Source organism: Papilio polytes, unplaced genomic scaffold (assembly GCF_000836215.1).
Source record: "Papilio polytes unplaced genomic scaffold, Ppol_1.0 DF821388.1, whole genome shotgun sequence".
In the NCBI taxonomy this organism is placed as follows: Eukaryota; Metazoa; Arthropoda; class Insecta; order Lepidoptera; family Papilionidae; genus Papilio; species Papilio polytes.
The window spans coordinates 186,344-206,890 of NW_013527816.1; the positions used below are offsets into that span (position 1 = coordinate 186,344).

Genomic DNA, 20,547 nt, shown 5'->3' on the forward strand with positions numbered 1-20,547 from the left:
CTACGCGCGTGCCCCCCCACTCGTCCTGTTATACTTTCATTTTCTTCGCACCCTTCTTCGAAGCGCGCTCCTTAGCCTTCTGGTAAACGCGCATCAACTTCTTCTCTTCAGCTAAAATCTTTAAAAGAGTAATTATAAACGGTAAATAATTATGTCTCCTTCTAACCATATCATCTTGATATTTAGCCATTTTCTCATCTTCGAGCTCAATCAACATCTTGAGATTCCGAATTTCATTTTCTACGTAATCGTTGTCCATCGGGATCAGCTGACTCGCTTCCAATAAATCATCTATCTGCCGTTCATATATCATCTTCCTGTCTGACACTACAGCCATCAAACTAAAGTGTATTTCACCTTCAGTATACCTACAAGAAATTACAATAAAGTTTTAGGGGACAAGTGACTTACAACATAGTATAGTTGATATGATAAGCATAAAAGAAACTAACGCATTGATCCGTTCCATTATCACTGGTCGCACCGCATCAAGCCAATCCTCATGGGTAGTTACCTCTCCATGGTCAATGGGACCCTCGCGTAAACCATCTAGCTCGTAAACTCTACCATCTATTGCCATATATCCAATAAAATGATAAGCATCCTCATCCTGAAAAAAAAAATACTTAACAATCTATTTACGACGAAAGATAAAATTTATAAAGACGCTACTTTGTGACGAATGATATCGAAAATCACAACATATTTTTGAATAAATCTCTCTTTAAAAAGCCCTACACTTACGATACTCCTTAGGCTATATATTTTCACGCTATTAAACTTAGGGGGTAAATGAATTGGAAAAAAGCTTCATGTGGGAAAGGGAGCATAAACTACAAGCTGACTGAAGGAAGTAAGGTTTCCATGATAACTATTATCCAATGTCAAAGGCCCACATTATCATATGGCATTTGCAATTGAAAGGACTTTTGTATGGGAGGTGGTTTTGACAAACTAACAGAACAGGTACCAAGGTTATTAGTAAATAAAATTATAAAGACAATTAAAACATAAAAAATCTAATTTTAGACACCGCCGTTGTTTTTTAATTGACACTCAAAGTTTTTTGATTCTGGTATCATTGTTTACTTGTGGGAAACACTGAAGAACTTGTTTTCATTGTCATAGGTATTTCGCTGTATTCTTCAATCAGATGTTGCTGCCTCTGTTCAACCTATTTGATAATTCAAACAATAATGGAGTAATTTTCGACCATATAACTGAGGTTGATAGCATATATTTACTCACCGCACCACAAAATAAATTGGTTGCGTTAAAAATGAGTAGCTTTAAATAAAATAATAAATATTAATATTCAAATGTTTACTACAATACAAACAAAATCTCGTCTAGGCATGACAGCTAATGTCGCTTTTTGACAGATAGCTCTAAATGACGGCTTCTGAAAAAATATATATGGCAGCAGCACAGTTCACAACTAGAATAAAAATAATCTTTTGCGAATTTCTTTATTATACAGGGTTATTGGTAACTAGATGTATCCCCATTAGGGAGTGATAGAGGGAATCATAGAAGGATGGATTGGTGCCTGGATCAATGGATGGATGTTTGAGAGTTTGTAGCGTGAATGGCTGAAGGGATCTTGATGAAATTTAGCATAGATATTGGCGACATAAATGCCTACTCGCTGTTACAAGTGCCGCCGTTGATGCGCCTCGCGGCAAGTGTAACCTTGGATCGCCGCGACCGCGCTGTCGCCGCGCGTCACCGATCGGCGGCAGCCTATAATGTTCCTTTGCAAGCGCGTCGCTAAGGACGCGGTCTTTCATTTAACAACCACTAAGAAAATCATGGCACGAGGCAGATTTATTGAGGTCGCGGCGAAATACTATAAATAGTCATCATTAAATACATTTAGGTCCAGTCTAATAAGAACAATAAGGGCGGTAATATCTTCGATCGAGAAAAACTATCTAATTTTACATAGAGCTTCTCACTACAGATGTAGAGGATAGTCTGGAAGAACACAGTCTTGCTGAGTCGTCATGGAGTCGCGGCCGAAAGCTAGTAATGTTATAAATACCTTGGAAAATGCATCTGGGTCAGCTTCAAAGAGTGGTAGTTGCACCATTGAATTGTGTGCAGTTCGTATAGTGTTGGAGTTACTTAATGTCAAGCCTCGCATTTGTGGATCAAAGCACATACTGAAATCCTTCAGCTGGGTCAATTCAGGCCCCAGGTCTACATCTGGATGGGTGCAATTTAGTAGAATACTGATGATAGCTTGAGTAGCACAGGCATTGTTTATAACCTAACAAAAGATAATTTTAAAATATAATGAAATTATAACAAAACATGTCAAGGAATAATTATGATTTTCATTCCATCAATAAAATGCACATCTCACTAATATTATAAATTAGAAAGTTTAGATGTATGGATGGATAGATGTATGTTTGTTAGAGTTTGTAGCCTAAATGGCTGAATGGATCTCGATAAAATTTGGCATAGACATAGAGGATAGTGGATGAACACATAGGCTTCTCACTTTTTTTCTAAGTCGCGGGCGAAAGCTAATATCTAAATAAAAATCCAATGTTATTTGTATTTGTCACCTTTATATTCCCAAAAAATTCTTAAACTATGAAGTATGAATTATTTACAAAAAACAAGAAAATACCTGTTTGGCGAAGTATATCTTATTAATCCTATCATCGGTGACAACTGGTTTAGGTGGAGCATTGTCTTGGACATATTTAAATAAGAAAATTAAGCCATGCACAGGTCTGAAAATAACATACACATAATTATAACAAGAACATTTCAAAATTGATAACAACAGTAATTAAAAACACATTGAGATAATAAGATTTATTAAGTTAATAAGTTAATACATTGAGACTTGAATGCCAACTAAAGAAGTTGAAAACTCTAGTTACGAGTGGTAAGTTGTAAATAAAAAATGAATATCTTAAACTTTCTTTTTTTTTATAATACAAGCTGGCAAACGAGCAAGCGGCCACCTGAATCCACAGAAATGGAAAACAACTGTTGCCTATAAACATCCGCAATTGCAGATGCGTTGCCTACCTTTGATCGACGGAGGAGAAGACGCAAATAAAGAGGATATTTTCCTTTCCTATGCATATACTCCACCGTCAAATCCACTTTTCCTTCCCATCCTTTCCTCTCAAGAAAGGGTGGAAAGGGAAAGGGACTAAAATTAGGCCTCCGGCACCACACTCATCAGACGAAACTCCAAATTGCTTCCACTTCACGCCTGTTTTCTGTGTGGTCATGGTATTACACTGGGCGAACCGGCCCATTCGTGTGAAGATGTTAAAGCTCTACTATTCTATACTATTAAAATAAAAGATTTTGACACTTACTTCAAATTTTCAAATATACCTCCATCAATAGTCCACAATTCTTCAACTTGGACTCCCTTTGTCCCTAAAAATATAAAGGTAATCACAATAATTTAAGTTTCAGATTCACAACTAGTTTTTAATTACTGTTTTTAAATATTCTTTTTCTATTATAAATCAGGAGTAAATGGCAACCTAAATTTGCCATAATAGCTAAACAACCGCTGCCAAGACATCTGCAAAAATAGATTCTTTGCCTTAAGCAACAGAAAAGGGGATGCTCAGGAGGAGATTCCCACTTCTATGCACCCCCACCTCCATCAACCTTTGCCTTTTCATCCCTTCCCTATAAAGTGAACTAAAATAACTCCTGAGTCGCACATGCAACAGATGAAACACAAAATTGCTTTCTCTTCATGCCGTTTTTGTGTGGTTGGGGCATTGCATCAAGCAAGAGAGCATTTTCCATTATTAAATATATTTTTGGTTTTATCTATTTATGATATATTATAAAAAATGGAAAGTTACCAAATGCTTTTATCAACTGTGTGAACACTCCTGGATCACTTTCAATCTGGCACCAATTACCAGCTTCCGGCATTTTCGCTGCTTTTGAATTACCCTAGTCAAACTGAAACAAGACAATAAATCATAATGTTATTGGTTGTTGCATATAAATCATCACTATATAAGGTGATTTTTAATAGACAGGATCAATGGGTTTGTGTAGTTAGAGGACTTCAATAGCTTTTTAAGTGCAAAGCATGTTTCCCGATTTTCTACACTTTTAAAGTTATTTAATTATTTGTACAAAATCGGAAATATCACATTTCCAACTGAAATTAGCTTGATTCCTAAATAATTTGTAAATAAGATAATGTGTAGTACTTTTTTTTAACAAGCCTAATAATTGGGCTTCATACCATTATCCCTTTTTTTGGTTATAATAGGGAATATGCATGTATTTTTTTTCTTTTTTTAAACGATTCTACTTGTTATAAAATAACCATAAAAAATTTTGACTCAAAAATATTCAACCATTGAGCTAAAAATCATATATCATATATAAATATAATATATGTATACTATAAATGCGAAAGTTATGATGACTGGATGGATGTTTGTTAGCGTTTGTAGCCTAAATAGCTGAACGGATCTCCATGAAATTTGGCACAAGTTTAGAGCATAGTCTGGAAGAACACACAGGCTACTTTTTATCCTGGGAATAGTTACGGTTCCCATGGGATTCATTAATTTAGTTTCTTAATGTTTACTCGATCATTCTGCAACGGTTCAACATATTTTATTGAAATTTGGCACAGATATAAAACAAAGTCTGGAGTAGTACACATGGGACAGGGTTCAACCCCGAGAAATGTCCGGTTCCCGAGGAATACATAGCTTTTTGTTATTTATCGAGTTCGTATGTTTTCTAATAGCACGCGGACGAAGTCGCGGGCAACAGCTAGTAATAAAATAAAATTACGATCATTTTCGTGCGACTAAAACGCGACTAGAGTTGGCATGAGACACGTGAGACGTCACGATCATATTTTATACATTTCATCTATCACATTCGCTCAGATGTCACTTCGACGTAAAAAACAACAAAGTATCTTATTGGTTCTCAGACATATGAAAAGTCAAAAATCTATTAATTTTTATTATTCCTGGTAGCAATAAGTGGTAATTAATATCTCTTTTCATTATTTTTTTATTTTAAAGTTAGTTTTGATATCGTGTTTACAGTAAACAAAACTCCAAGATTGAATTTCTATATAAACTAACTTAAAGGAGCTATGTATTGACAACATAACGACGCCATAGTAGATACGCTACTTGCTTCGACCAATAGCGTTGCGTCTTAGAACTAACGGAGGGATTTTAAAAAAAAACACTTTTTAATGATTAAATTTTGCCACTGAATCGCAATTCATTAAAAAAATCTATACAGGTATGTTTTTATAGTAATAACGAATGCTAAAAAAATAGTTTGATTCAATTTGGCGTCACATGCATATTGCCTATTCACACAAGAACAAATGTAAAAAAAAGACATTAATAATCTTCTTAAAAAAAAACCTTCTTTAACTTTGGGAAACTGTAATTTTTAACACATTTTTTCATACAAGTTTTCCAAAAGCCACGCCCATGTCTGTAAAACAAAACCAGAAAAACAATTCGTTTGTTGTTGGTTTGTTTTTCATGTAAAAAGAACGATTTGAAATAGTCGAGGGCAACTATCTCTTGTAATAAAAAACATATGAATGTAAACTACCGAATTTATATTTGGTTTGGTTTTAGCCGCCAACCGGTGTCTCCGACGCCAGCTAGGAACACGATATAAAACCTAAGATGCTATGCACATAAAATCCACTATTACTATACCAAGGTATATTAAAAAAGGACAATGCAAAATAAATACAATTTCCTTTCCTGGCAAAATAAAGAAAACTTGTAAATGTACTGGGAAATTTTTAATTTTTCTCTAAACGAAAAAAACATGGCGCCATTTTTTGGCGGTTTCTATTCTTCACAAAGAAAACTATTTTCAAGATAATTTGCTGATATCTTAATCGTTTACAAATTATCATAAATATGATCAGTTTTCATATAAAATACAACTGCGGCATTTATAGCCATAGCCAACAGTAAAATTCTCTTCAGTTAGCATGACGAGGCATTAAGAAATGAGAATTAGTATGCAAAGTTGACTTACTTGGTCAGAAGCTGTTCTCCGGAACGGAATACCGAAAATCTAATTCAGAAAGGTATACGTTAATAAATAGGAACTTATTAACAAAACATACTAAGATTTAGAACAATACCTTAAGATACTCAATTTCACTTTGTCTAATTTAGAATGATAATTTCGACAATTCTCAACTCCGAACACAGCAGTGTTGCCAATGAAAATTTTTACCTAGCCGTGTACCTCATGTAAAAAGCCGTGTGTGTATCAGTGTCTATGGTCAAAGATCATCGGTGGGCTGAGCACCAGTGAAAATAGAAAAACTTTTCAACATCAGCTACATGTCGCTATTTTACCGTTTTCAAAGTAAAAAAATGTGTTATCTTCCTTCTTTTGTCTTATGATAAATCATTTGTTTTTATTCCATTTTTCCCGATATAAATCATTGTAAATCACAATTTTGCATTTTTTAATTTATCATTCAAAAGAAAAAAAAAAATTAAAGAAAAACAAAGAACTGTCGTAGATCGTCAAAAGCCGTAGAATCGGCTGCGGCCCTTAGGGTTGCCGAGATTTTGTAATTTGATGGCTTGAACAACGAGAGTAGGGAATATGCGTATTTTTTTTAAATTTAACTTTTTTTTAAACGGTTCTAGTTATATTATATATACATAGTAATATTATAATTGCGAAAGTTTAGAAGGATGGATGGGTGTTTTTTTAGCGTTTGTAGCCTAAACGGCTGAATGGATCTCCATGATATTTGGCACAGGTTTAGAGCATAGTCTGGATAATAGTCTGGTTACGGTTCCCGTATCGTGTTACGTGTTACGATGTCACTTCGATGTAAAAAAAAACAACAAAGTATCTCTGGTTCTCATAAGTCAAAAATCGATTCATTTTTATTATTACTGGTACAAATAAGTGGTAGTTAATGACTATTTTCATTTATTTTTTACTTTAAAGTTAGTTTTGATAACGTGTTAACAGTAAAATACTTCAAGAGCGATTTTTTATATAAGCTAACGTAAATAAACATTGCATTGACAACACAGCGACGCCATATTAGATAATTTACTTGCTTCCACCAATAACGTTGCTTTTGAGAACTTAGCGAGGGAATTTAAAAAAAACTTTTTAATCTTTAATTTTCGCCACTAAATCACATTTTCTTAAAAAATCTTTACAGGTATGAGTAATAAAGAATGCTTTCAAAAAGTTTGCTCCAATTTGGCGTCATATGAATATTGCCTATTGCCGTAGCATTGGCAAACCTCTAGTGCTCTAACACAGTGTAGTATGTATTTGGGATTGGGATGTAGGTTTTTATCGGTTACGAATTAAACAAATTTATCAAGCATTGAGTGTTTCTCTTGGTTTTCTAAAGATAAATACTAATAAAAATATATTTAAAAGAACATTGAGATTGAGAAAATAAGGAGAAAAAGGTTAAAGTGGTATGGGCATATTATGAGAAGGAATCGCATGTAACAAGACGTTAGTTATGAATGTAGAGAGGGGTGTACTGGTAGAGGAAGACCTAGAAAGGATGGTCTTGTCACTTAATGCACTTACGTGCTCCTAACAAAATTGGCCACAAGAGCCGTACATAAAAAGCCATTAAATAGATTTTGAACAATTTGATAACTCCGACAACACAGAACAATGATTGTAACTCCATATTACCCAATGTAAATTTTTGTTGCTCATTAATAGATTCCAGCTGTGAAATGAATCTGGGAAAAAATTAACACTTGTAACGCGCCCGTACTGCGTTTCTCGTATCTCATCCTTTCTACCCGGAGATCATGCCACGTATTTGCTCCCTCCTCGGGACATCACGCCACCCGCGCTGCCGCGTTCCCGCTCCTCACCTCTTGCACCTCGCGCCCTGCTCGGGACATTCCCGCGTCGCGCCTCCCGTGGCCCTCGCGCCACATCGGCGCCACGGTCGGCGCAGCCGCACCCGATCCCGATAGTCAGTCGCACGCACCCCTTATGCTCTCGCGCTAGTCTTGGGCTTAATCGGACATCTGCAAGTGCGCACCGTACCAGTACAATTGGGAAAACGTACTAGTACACACTTTTAGTACCTTTAGTACTTCAGATTTGTGAGAACATGAATAGAATATAACGAGGGTTATAGATTACTGCACATCAAATTTTATACACTTTTGATTCTTATTACCGAAGGTTAATGCTTTAATTTAGCAAATATACAATCAAATCAAACAACGAAGAAGCGAACACCGATATCGTGTAGTACTGTCCTAAAAGTGCCAAATATCCGATTAACAGATGCCGTTCAGTAACGTTACTTTTAGTACAGTGCCGAATGTAAATATATAATAACATTACTTTTTAGTACATAGTTCGTGTACTACCCAAGACTATCTCGCGCATACACATATGCCCTCATAAAAACTTCCGGTGGCTCGTTTTACGCATTTTTGTAACTTTTTTGTGGATGTTATGTTAACATTAGTATTAAACACTGTAATAATGTAAACTAGGCATAGATGTAGAATTAATTTAGGCTTTTGGTTCAAGATTCTTATGCGGCGCCTTGGGTCACAGCGCACGTTTCGCCCTCCCCCATTCCCCCCACATTCAGGGTGTCCGGTAAAGACATGTACTGTACAATGGACAACTTTCAACGTTCGAAAACTCGAACATTAAAACGACTGTTACTCATATTGTTGTAACCGCCTGAACAATTGATTACTGTCAAGCTTTTTTTCTCAGATAGCGTAGTTTAAAAGATTTTTGGTCTCTGTTTAAATTTTAATCTGGCGAATCGTTTTAGCACAAAACGGTTTTTTTGAATAGATTTTTGAGTTCAATTGCGAGACTATGACAACGTGTAATTTTATTTTCAAAGGAGTTGTACCAAAGTGGGCCTTTTTTCGAAAGTCAATAAACAGGAAAATTTAATATAAATACAAAAGATGAGGAACGAAAATAGAAACAAGAAACGTTTTATATATTTTATTCTGAACCGCCATTTTGTTTTTTACTTAAAACTAGCTGTTCCCGTGCGACTTCATCCGCATGAAATTATGAAAGTTTTATTTTATTGTTTACATTTGTCAAATTATCAATTATAAATGTCAAAGTGACATGACATGATGACAACCTTGCTTCCTTGATGTTGGCAGCAACTTATGGTCTCTTTTCTACATTAGGATTTTTATCCAAAATATTTACCCCCTAAGTTTAATGGCGTTAAAATATAAAGCCTTAAGCGTGAACCAAGTGTATGGCATTTTATTAAACAAGGAATTATTCAAAAATATGCTGTAATTGCTGAGATCTTGGCAACAAAGTAGTGTGTGTTTACGTTTATTATAATAGTATAGATATAGATTGAAAGTGGACTTTTTGTTACAACAAAGAAATAACGATTTTAAAATTAAAACATAAGTTTGGATTGCTACTAATAATTTATAATGTATATGATAAGAAAATTCGAAAAACATTATTGTTATTTTCTAACAGAATAAAACAAGTAATGCTGTCATAAATTTTCTCTCCAGAAGTCGTCATTTAAAGCTGTCAAACAACAACATTAGCTGTCATGCCTTGAGATTTCGTTTTCGTTGATTTGAATATTTTTATTATATTATACAAAGCTACCCATTTTTAACGCAAACCAATTTATTTTTTATATCTTATGTTTTAATTATCTATACAATTTTATCTACCAATAAATTTGATACGAGTTCTGTTAGTTTACAAAACCACCTATCATACAAAATGTAGACACGTCCTTTATAAATGTGTATATTACATTGCTGGTAACCCTAAATGCTCAGAGGCGAAAGAGACAATGTTCTTGCGGGACTATATAATTAATCGCCTGATACATTTTTACTTAATTTTATTGATATAATTTTAAACACGTAAAACGCTTTACACATCCATGGTAATGTAGTGAACCAATTTCACTATGGGTGTTTAGTATATTATTACACAAAAATAGATCAATTTAACACGTGCATAAAATAACGTGCATTTTATTGTAATTGTATTATTCGCATGGCAACATTGAGGTGGAGTATTCGCCATCTTATTGTTTATTTCTATTTTTCTTAATCTCGGTGCATTTAGCAATAATCTAGTAGTAGAGACTGTTCTTGAACAAAGATGTTTTTGCGTACACTTATAATATTTAATTAGTTTGGATGGATTTACTGTTTCAGTGTGGTGTCAAGTGCTCTTATTCGTGACGAAGTAAAAGTCCAGGTTAAATCTTCTAAATAAAGTAACTAGTATTTTAAGTTGATATTTAGCGCGAAGTAATCATCTTAAATATAACATGAATTAGAATTTTGTTTACAGTGGGCGTTACTATCTTTCACCTCAAGTGTACCATTCTTTGTTTCCAGACATTTTGTTCCATGAACAACCGTAGTGATCAAAATGGCCGTCAGCCCCCGCTGCCCCCGCAGCCACGGCCTCCTACTCGAACTGAAACAGAAATTGTATCAAATGATGAACCAAAGCAAATATGTCGAAATTATGTATGGGGGACATGCAAGAAAAATACGAAATGCAAATTTCGTCACGAACTGGATTTTGAGGAAATGAAGAAAATTCTTAAATTCTGCCACGACTATCAAAACAAAACCGGCTGCACGAGGGGAGATTGTACATATCTTCATACGACTAGAGAAGAAGAAAACCTTTTTCTTGCAACAGGGGAAATACCTCGTGTGCTCGCACAACGTCATGCCGCAATGCACAAAGCTACGGCGGCAAACAATGGGGAGACAATACGACAGATAGCCGTGTTTATTAGTGAGTCTTTCGTACCGTCCCAACCAAGTGGCGTACCGGGGTCTATGTCTCCGATGCCCCATGGCGTGGCAGCCTGTGCAGCGATGCCGCCGCCGCCTCCGCCTCCTCCACCAGGTCGCGCGATGCCGGTGATGCCGGCTTTGCCGTTGGCAATCCAACGACCGCCGCCACCGCCGCCGCCTCCTCCGCCACCGCCACCACCTACTACAGCTTCCCCAAGTGAATCACGCCCAGCAGCCCCTGTTTACACAGGTAACATTTTATATAAGAGTTTTCCAACTATTTTTACCATGAATTAAAAAAAACATATAAATCTCGAAACTACCTAAGCAGAGACTTTTTATTTTAACACTTTCTTTTTATGTAAATGTTTAGAGTCTGTAAATTAAACAACATAGAAATTTCAGCTTTTTAAAATCATTTATCTTATACTAGATGCAGACAAATTATGTAAACTATAGTCAGCAAATAAATGTGAGGTAGAACTAATCTGTTGCCTAGTTTTTTCTAGTGATATATAGGGATTGTTACTTTCTATTGCACTGAAACTCTGTATTATTAGTAATTTAAGTTTGATGTATTAAATTTTTTGATCTTTACAATGAGTTTGCAACATCTTGAAATGTATGAGATTTTTTTTGTTATTTTACAATTATCTGTAGATCATATTTTAATAACTTTTTAGCAACACTCGGTCAACCTCCAGAAAGTACAACAGTGGTTTTTCCAATCAATCAACCACCTCCTCCTCTGCCTGTCGTCATGTATGTATGAATTTAAACATGTTTTTATAAGTAAAATAAACAAAAGATGTATACATTAATTTACTGTTGATAGTAAATACTAATACTAAATTTAATTAAAGGTTTGATGCAAGTAGACCTCCGCCACCATTACCGAACCAATTGAAGGCAAGTAGTGGTGCTGTAAAACATAAAGCATCAAATTTACCTGAAGGTGAGTTATGTAATATTGATAATAATTTAAAACAAATTAACAATTAAACTAAATGCTTAGCGTTACATAAAATCTATGTTTTGAGTGCAAAAACCAGAAAAAGAGATTTCAGCTTCAGCGAATAATAAAAAACAAAAAAATGACCATCCTGCCAGTCAAGTAACAAACAAATCAAGTATCCTCAAAGTTATCTCTTTAATTCTTCAAGCTTTTGTAAAAAAAATGTACTTTTTACATGTGTTTTTTGGTTGGCTTTGCAAGTCTTATGCGAAACTATCCCCCTCGTTATTATGCCAGCCATGCTATTTACATTAAAATCTAACCTTGCCAACAATATTAAAAAATATTGTCTGACTTAGTCGCTGAAGTTAATTCACATAATATTATAGAGGTTATTCCTTGACTTCTGGGTGAAATTATGAAATAGATCTAAATATAGATAGTTTTGATTTTACCATTTAAAAGAAATCTCTTTACCTACTTTTATGTTAAATTTGAAGTTTTGAAAAATCAAGCACTTATGTTTTGTTTGGATGTTTGCTTATATAATAATGTTATTTTACACCAATTTCTATCTGGCTCGGCGCTTGTTGATTTGTTCTCAGCTGGACCAAGCAAAATAAGGAAGCCAGGGGACAACATTGTAGCAGACGCGCATTGCGAAAACTGTGTTCAACGCGAGATCAGGTTTGGAAATACTGCAATTTGTCTTTCATATTGTCTGCATGAATTTTAATCTGAAAATATATATTAATTACAATCTTTAATTACAATGATTATTAAACATTATTATCAGTCGTGGCTTTTTACCAGTGGTTTCCATCCATTACAAATAATTGATTTATTTAGCGAGTAATGCAAAGCGCATTTTTATTTATTTAGAAAATACATCTAGCGAATTTTTAGTCTTCAATGTCTTCCACGTCTGTCTCTTAGGTTGCCTTAGCTTCACATTATGGCCAGCAATTTGGATAAAAAAAAAGTTTTCATTTCAAGATCCCCTGAGCGTGCATTTTAGGAAAATTCCATATAACATGCTGTGCGAAAAAATTAAACATTTACTTAATGTTTTCTCCATAAACATTTTAGTATTTCCGTTTCAACCTGTTCTTCATATATTGGGTTTCTACCCATATCATGATTAAGACTAAACATTTAAACTATATACTAAAGACATGGAAAGCTCTTATTTCCATATAGGGGATAGATTACATTTTATAAAATAATTGCGTAATTGCGTATTAAATTAATTAATTATTAACGTTTGCGCGGCGATTACGAATGTCTAAACTTTAACACACTTTTTGAAGTAATATACCCTGGATAGGGAAGCGATAACACGAATCAATACGGAATTTAAGTTTTTTGTCAATATTAAAAAAACACCAGCATGTTACCTGTAGCACAGTATATTTATGCTTTTTTTTATTTTGTAGGATTAAATTATATCTACAACAATGTGATAAGCTACAGTGTGAACAGGAATATCAAAAATTGATTTATGAAAAGACCCTGGAAGAGTACAAAACTGCAAAAGAGCTTCTGAGATCGGTAGTCAGCTCTGACATGTTTAGGATTTTGGAAGAGCATATTGAGGTTATTTCTGTTATCATAAATTTTAAATAATAATGACTATTTACTTATTTGTCTTTTAAAATTGATCTGAGTTTTTATTTTATTTATATCAATATAAAATGTTAATGCTTATTGATGACTTGTATATTAGAAACTATGGAAGGCCTATGTGCTACAGTGGGCAGATGATGATATTAGAAAAGCAATTTGATATTAATTTCCGGCTCCACACTGGGAGTAACTGATTAATATTTCTTTTGGTTGCAGGGTGTACCACAAATACAGTTACATGATATAATGTCTCAGTTAAACCCAACATCATTTGGTTCGGTAAATATGGATTTTAATTTATTAAAATCTGCTGAAAATACTGAAATTTTGATTTTTTTAATTTGTTACATTTTTTTAGAGTATGTCAACAGTACCGAAACAATTTTTGTTACAACTTATGGATTGTGTTTTAAGTAATCCGAGAAATGTACTAGATATGGTGAGTTTTTTATATAAATGTAATTATGCATAAGACTATTAAAAACTTAATCAGTAGTACAGATAATATATTTTGATTATGTATTTGTTTATCATACAATATAATATATGTAAATAGTTAATATAATATTTAAATAATTGTTAATCAATTCTAATATTTAAGGGTGCCAGTACATCAAGCAGTTTGGATGAAAGTTTTCTGCAAACTTTATCAGCATTGCCAAGAAGAACAAATACAATTGTAAATCATTCACCTACAGATGTTATACAAGCCTTTTTTGATCTGTTACAGAATTGTAAGTTATCAATTATTCAGGGTACAAACTTTAAGAGTTTTAATCATTAAATGACTAAAGAGAAACAGTAATTTGTTAGAGAGAGAAGTCAAATATTTATCAAGAAAGCAATTTGAAATACTATGAACCATTATAGTGTCATGTCCTAAGTAGCTTTAATGATAGTTGAAAGGATTCCTTTAAAGTTATAATAATGCATCTTATTAATGAGCTGGTGTACTAGTAATATAGTATACATTTCAGATGAAATTGGGTTTGGGATGATTAACACTGTTATAAATAAGACAAAAAGCATCAATAACTATTTAAATAAATTAAGATATATTATATTTATATGAAAATAAAATCTACCAAACGTAACATTTAGTAACTTGACACGAAAACATTATCAAATATATGGTAGTGACGTCACAATTTGCATGCTATTTTCGTTATTTATATAAAAAAGGATTTAATAGCAACATAAAGGATACAATTTTACTCCATAGCAAAGTGTGACGTCAATAACTCCAGATTAATATAAATCAGGTAATGTGAAATGTTAATACTAAGTATGTAATTAAAAGTAATATTTGATTGCAGCTAAAATAAGTCCGGATAAATCCGACTTGACAAATGAAATTAACAGATTGGCTGGAACGAACAGTACTGGTTTGAATGGTATCAACGGTTGCAATACTAGTCAAAAAGTGGAGAGTTCAAGTGCAACATCGATGACAGGATCTGTAACTTACAGTAGCTCTGGAATACTACCGAGAGGTTACCCTCCTGTTAGTGTTTCCATGTCCCCTTTAACTGGGACACAAATATCTGTCCCCCCACCACCTTTCCCTTCTTATCAACCTACCATCCCCCCTCCACCACCACCAACTGGGCCATACTATAACTAGATTTTTCCAGTCTCATCTAGTTAGTAGTTATGTGTGTATATATATGGTATATATGATGTTATGGGTGTGTTTCATTCATCATATATACACGGTGATTTTTAACGGACGGATCAACGGTTTTGTGGAGGTAGAGGACCTCAATAGCTATCATTTAAACGCAAAGTTTGTTGCACGATTTTCTGTAGTTTGAAAGTTATTCAATTTTGTGTAAAAAAAATCTAGTAGGATAAAAGTTGGTGTAAAAAAAATTTGTTACAGCTTCTCAAAGTTCAAGAAAGAAATTTTTTTTTAGGAAAATTTTTAATACTTTTTTTTTAATTAGTTCTCGTATGATTTTTCCAAAAAAGGAATAACGGTACGCAAGCCTAATTATTAGGGTTGTTAAATAAAAAAATGACCACTGTAAACACATTATTTTGGACGTACGTTCAAGTTTAAGGCAGAAATCTGATTATTCCGTTTTTTTTTCCAAAAAATTAAATATCTTTAAAACTATAGAAAATCGGGCAACACACTTTGCGTTTAAATGATAGCTATTGAGGTCCTCTACCTCCACAAAACGGTTGATCCACCGGTTAAGAATCACCCTGTATATATGATATGTAACTTAATTTAGGCAGTTAACTGTTTAAAATGAACACACTGGAATAGTTTACGTTGGAATAAGGGATTGTATCTAGATATAGGTGAAGTCAGTCATAAATCCCTCAAACTATATTAATTCCAACAAAGTACAGAATGAGTAAAATATATTTTTATTTAAGATATAACAAAGACTAGATCTTATATTTAAATGCAGATTGAGAATGTAACATACACCAAATAGAAGAAATAACATTGAAGCAATATTAAGGTGAATAATGAAGATTAAAATTTTGCTAATGCAAAAGGGAACTTGAAAGCGCTACATTATAATATTAAATAAAGACTTTGGTGAGTCGAAATGCAATGAGGGACTTTATATAGTTTGTAGTAATTTAGTAATGTAAGGTATTACAGTATGTGTGTGGTTAGTGGAAGGTGCATGTAGAAAGAAGTGATGTAATTATATTATTTTCTTGCTTAGCGATGAGAAGGTTGTGTGACGTATAGTTTCAGGTTTAAGAGTATTTTGCCTTTTTAGATTAATTTACTTAGAGTACGAAACTAGACTTTAAGATTACATGTGCTATGCCGGTGAGATAAGCGAATTATTTAACTTTGATTCATTACGTAACATGTGTTTTGTCATAATTTGTTTGTCAATGCAGCTGTTTTCGCTCATTTTGTAATATTAGAGTTTTAAAATATACGAAATAGTAAAGCTAGATCATTCCATAATAGTTTTTAAAGAAAAAGTTGTTAATAATATATCAGGTTAACTTTTTTACATGTATATGCTGCTATTGAAATCAAGTTAAATGTCTCATAGTGTTAGCTAGTTCATATTAGTGATACTGACAATGAATCAACATGCCTTTTTAACATAATGCAGTGATATTGATCAACTAATACATAAGCAATACTATCAGATGAAATTGGAACAGTAATGAAATTTTATTATTATTGATCAGTTATTTGACCTATTTTTTTGTTAAATCAACTCAGTAATAATTATCATACTTATTTATCATACTTTTTAAAATGTTATTAAAAAGCAATAAATTTTATTGAGCATGAGATATAGTTATTGAATGGTCTGTGCAAGGTAAAGCCAATTTAAAGTTGAGATTGGCTAATGATAAATAAGATAAGCAAATATATATGTATATTAGCAGCAATATATTACAGTTTATAGAGATCATTTACTAAATTGTCAAAATAGTGATAAGAAAGTCTTATTTATGGATGTTCATAAATTTTATTAAAATGTTCATTATTAATAGTTCAAAGTTTTTTTTTGGACTGTACACAAAACAATTTTAATGCAGTTGCAACGAAAAAAAATGTCCATGCTTAGTATCTCTGTCACTGAAGTACACGAAAATCCATAAATAAAAGAGGGTCTATCACGAATATTTGCGTGACAGTTGCGAGAATGTATTCTTTACATCATCAACAATGTATATATGAGTCTTGTTGGTATACTTTACGCCCAGTAGGAGCGCTGCTGAATCTAATACAAATTTTGTCAATCAAAATGCGAAATGTTCTCACAAATATTTGTAATAGACCTTGGGGCAACTGATATCTGTAGCAATAAGCAGAACTAAATTGCTACTGCTGAGCTAATAATAAATTATTTCAGTCCTCAATCTGTAGCGCTAAGATGTACTGCTAACTAACTTAGAAACTGCACATGCTATTATAATAAACATTTTTAGAAACTTTATGTGTCTTTTTAAACATTTGGCATCTGTAATTTGACTTTACAAAACACATGTTATTTTGTCTATTGTAATGTATTTTAAGAATTCAATACAACATTGTAAAGTGTACAACATATTCTAGAATTCTCTATACTTAATTATGTCACATGTAGTTAAAAAACTGAAAACAAATATTTGTTTAATATGAAATTATTTTTAATAGAATTGTAATAGTTATAAGGCCACTTTTACAGTTGAAATTTTTATAAAATATGCATTAGGTACATTTTTGATCATAAAATATTGCAATATTTATATTTTAGTAATGAAATATACCTAATACTAAATTTTAATATTTCTAGATATGTCCATAGTACCTGCTTAAGTATTTTATTTTAGATTTTGCCGTATTCATGTTGCGTATCATGTTTACAAACTGCAAGAAAAATTGATTTAACCCGAGTAGCTGCTGTTAATGAACTGATTTATTGTAATTATTCTGAGCTGCATATATTGCTATTGTTTTTTTTTTAATGTTTGTTATTAATTTTCTATAGTATGTTTATATTAATTTTTTTCCAAAATGTACTGCGATGGAGTATAACTCATTGAGTCTAACTTGTTGATGCCTTTTTACTCTCCATACTAGTTTTATACATTGTACCACTATCCTTTAACTCAGTATAAACTGTTTAAGATTTTACATGAAGAAATGTTCTTTTAAATTTGATATCAATAAATGGTAGTGAATTTTAGTATTTCAGTGCGTTTTTTTTTTTCAATACACCAGTTTTTCATACCTTTTGATGTGTTATGTGCTGGGTTTTGTATGTTATAAATATGAAAAAAAGAATAGTTCACATTACCTGAGTACAAAAGCTTAGCAAATTTGCAGCCGTGCCATTTGCTTCTTCCTCGGTGTGTGCTTAGCAAAATGTCAAGCTGTCAGCATCTGCAGCCGCTGTAAGATAATTGAATATCAATAACTAATATGAGATACCATAAAACAATTGATAAAATTACAGTACTCCCACATATATTAAAAAATTACACACATAATAAATTAAAGATTTCATAGAATTTTAACTGTTAAGAATATTGTACGGTACTTAAAGTTCCATTCCAAGTTTTATGTACTAAAGATCAATGACTCTCTAATATAAACAGTTTCTCAAAACAATATGAGATTTAATAGACCTATATTAGGCAGTTTTTACTGTTGCAAATAAAGCGTTTCTCTTGAGAAAGCAAAGTTTATGATTAACAAATAAGACTTACCTCATTCACTTCATTCATATTGAATATCCAATAGCATTTTCTCTCCCTACTTGCTGGCGTCCATATTTCTGTCTTCCTGCGATCAAGGCATCCTTCCAACTCCATGTTTTCCTTTTCGATATTACAAATGTGAACTTTTTACGGCGAATTTCAGTTGCGCGACTAATATGAAAGGTGTGTAATATTTCTAATTGGACTGATGTTAGTCTTTTTCCATTGATAATTTAATATCTTCTACGCCTAACGTTTTAGGCTATGCACATCTTTTGCTTTCAATCAAAACTTGCGGGCGTGCGTGGTAATGTTAACTCACTTAAACATCACAAATTATATTGGAATGGAGATATATCAATTATTTAAATAAGTTTTTAACAGGAACAACTCCTTAATAATATAATATTCAAATAATTAATTTTCGTTTAACGTTAGTAAAATATATATAATATACTCGTATGTATATGCGCGTTTGTTACATAGATTATTTATGTTCAAAGATGGCAGTCAGAATTTCAGTTTCAGAATGGTATATAAAACTAGTACATAAAATTTTGCTTAAGGAAATCCGATTTCAATGGGAATTTGTTCACAATTTTTTCCAAGAATTGTCTTTTGTTTTTGTTAAATATTTAATGCCACATAAGTCTTAGGTAATTAAGGAAATATGTATTTTCTTATATAACAATGTTGCAACTTATTTACAAAACATTTGTGGATAAGATGTTTTTGTTAAGAAATAAAAGTTTTTTTTGACTGAAATAATTTATGATATAAATAGGATTTGTTGCTTTTTAGTATTAGGAAAGTTTGGTATATATCCAAGTTATTACTTTTGGAGGTCATTACATTTCAATGGCAACTTTGACGTCACTTTCCTGATATCCAGGATAAAAAAATATCAGCGGTTTCAAAGCGGTGCGCACAGAGTATATAATGACGAAAATGCGAAGCTAAAGTATATTTGGAATAAGATAGATGTTACATAATAATTTCATGAAAATATACATAATATACAGGGCTTGTATTTATTATTAACCATGTTAGGTACTGTGCGTATTTGTTTTAGGTTAATTCTAAAAAGTAAAAATTATCGATTGTACAAAGAAGATATTTTGTGTAATAAAGCACCAAGTGTTTGTGTTCAGAATTAGGGATAATCCTAAAACCTCATTATAACATGTTTATTCAAGTTTACTCTAAGTTTAATATAAATGTTTGTCTTAATAATACAAGGTTTTCTAAAGTATCTATAAAATTATCGAGGCAAACGGTATCTATGTTTCTTTGAAAGTGTATGAAGTTGGCCCTTTTTTGTGTTTACTCAAGGATCGCGGACGCATCCTACTCCTAATTCATGGATGCGTGTGGCATGAATATTGATAGAATTCAGGATTAAGTAGGTCTGTCATTCTGCTATGGGCGGGAAAGATGAAATTGCGTTACTGAATCTTCAAACGTATTGCTCAGAATCTTACTTCGAGCAAATGCGGGATGTTATACACACCGCTATAAGGGATAATTGACGTCTCTTGTATAATTCTTTGAGTTGCAAGAGTAAAGCTGCGGTCCTTAGACAGATTTCGATGATGAAAAAATATCATAGTAATACTTCATTTGCTTCACGTATATTAAGATAATTCATCATCATATCATCGACTGTATGTATGTACATGTACTCTTTTTTAAGGAACGGTAGGAACGATAAGCGTTAAATTAGACAAGAAGATAAGAAGTCCATAAAGCTATTTGTAATCAAATAATGAAAAAAACCTTTGATCAAAAATCATGGTCGGAATTCTTATAACAGGCGAACACTGTTATTTAAATGTAAGCAATTTCATTAGGCTTCCGTATAGATATATTCTTCTAAATGCCATTTATGCTTGCCATATTATTTAGACTTCTAGTCATTGTCAAGGTCATTAAAAATCGTTAGGTGATGGACCGAAAAGATGT

The 20,547-nt window shown here is 32.7% G+C and overlaps 2 protein-coding genes and 2 long non-coding RNA genes across 8 annotated transcripts in view; 1 reads left to right on the forward strand and 3 right to left on the reverse strand.

The window, feature by feature from the left end:
* LOC106109008 (ubiquitin carboxyl-terminal hydrolase isozyme L5) overlaps window positions 1-6,261 on the reverse strand; it is an 8,221-nt gene extending 1,960 nt beyond the window's left edge. For 2 of the 4 annotated variants that reach the window (XM_013290397.1, XM_013290398.1), the window contains exons 1-7: window positions 6,049-6,235; window positions 3,858-3,960; window positions 3,351-3,414; window positions 2,642-2,747; window positions 2,045-2,272; window positions 453-610; window positions 167-368 (exon numbers count right to left, since the gene is read on the reverse strand). In XM_013290397.1, coding sequence (XP_013145851.1) covers window positions 167-368; window positions 453-610; window positions 2,045-2,272; window positions 2,642-2,747; window positions 3,351-3,414; window positions 3,858-3,930 — 831 coding nt within the window. In that variant the 5' untranslated portion in view covers window positions 3,931-3,960; window positions 6,049-6,235. Of the gene's footprint in view, window positions 1-6; window positions 369-452; window positions 611-2,044; window positions 2,273-2,641; window positions 2,748-3,350; window positions 3,415-3,857; window positions 3,961-6,048 lie in introns of those variants that run through there. The other 2 variants (XM_013290396.1, XM_013290395.1) reach the window with 2 other exon arrangements.
* A 3,455-nt stretch (window positions 6,262-9,716) lies between these two features.
* LOC106109017 lies at window positions 9,717-10,927 on the reverse strand. Its single transcript, XR_001225985.1, has 2 exons — window positions 10,837-10,927; window positions 9,717-10,491 (listed from the first exon to the last, which is right to left on the reverse strand). It is a non-coding gene; the product is annotated as an uncharacterized LOC106109017 (long non-coding RNA).
* LOC106109014 (inverted formin-2-like) lies at window positions 10,174-18,079 on the forward strand. Of its 2 annotated transcripts, none has more exons than XM_013290408.1 (10): window positions 10,174-10,266; window positions 10,410-11,073; window positions 11,507-11,585; window positions 11,687-11,778; window positions 12,384-12,465; window positions 13,215-13,374; window positions 13,621-13,683; window positions 13,763-13,843; window positions 14,006-14,138; window positions 14,721-18,079. In XM_013290408.1, exons 2-10 carry the CDS (start codon window positions 10,422-10,424, stop codon window positions 15,026-15,028), a joined length of 1,650 nt encoding a protein of 549 aa, XP_013145862.1. In that variant the 5' UTR covers window positions 10,174-10,266; window positions 10,410-10,421; the 3' UTR covers window positions 15,029-18,079. The 2 variants fall into 2 exon arrangements, with proteins under 2 accessions (XP_013145862.1, XP_013145863.1); XM_013290409.1 differs by having other exon boundaries at window positions 10,193-10,285.
* Window positions 10,984-19,215, reverse strand: LOC106109016. Its single transcript, XR_001225984.1, has 3 exons — window positions 18,595-19,215; window positions 18,183-18,277; window positions 10,984-11,061 (listed from the first exon to the last, which is right to left on the reverse strand). It is a non-coding gene; the product is annotated as an uncharacterized LOC106109016 (long non-coding RNA).
* Window positions 19,216-20,547: the final 1,332 nt, after the last annotated feature.

Excerpts from the sequence above, each read along its gene's own strand:
- LOC106109014 (XM_013290408.1), top strand. The coding sequence starts at position 10,422 with ATGAACAACCGTAGTGATCAAAATGGCCGTCAGCCCCCGCTGCCCCCG. Across the intron at positions 11,779-12,383 it reads AGCATCAAATTTACCTGAAG|CTGGACCAAGCAAAATAAGG; the intron begins GTGAGTTATGTA and ends ATTTGTTCTCAG. Across the intron at positions 12,466-13,214 it reads TGTGTTCAACGCGAGATCAG|GATTAAATTATATCTACAAC; the intron begins GTTTGGAAATAC and ends TTTATTTTGTAG.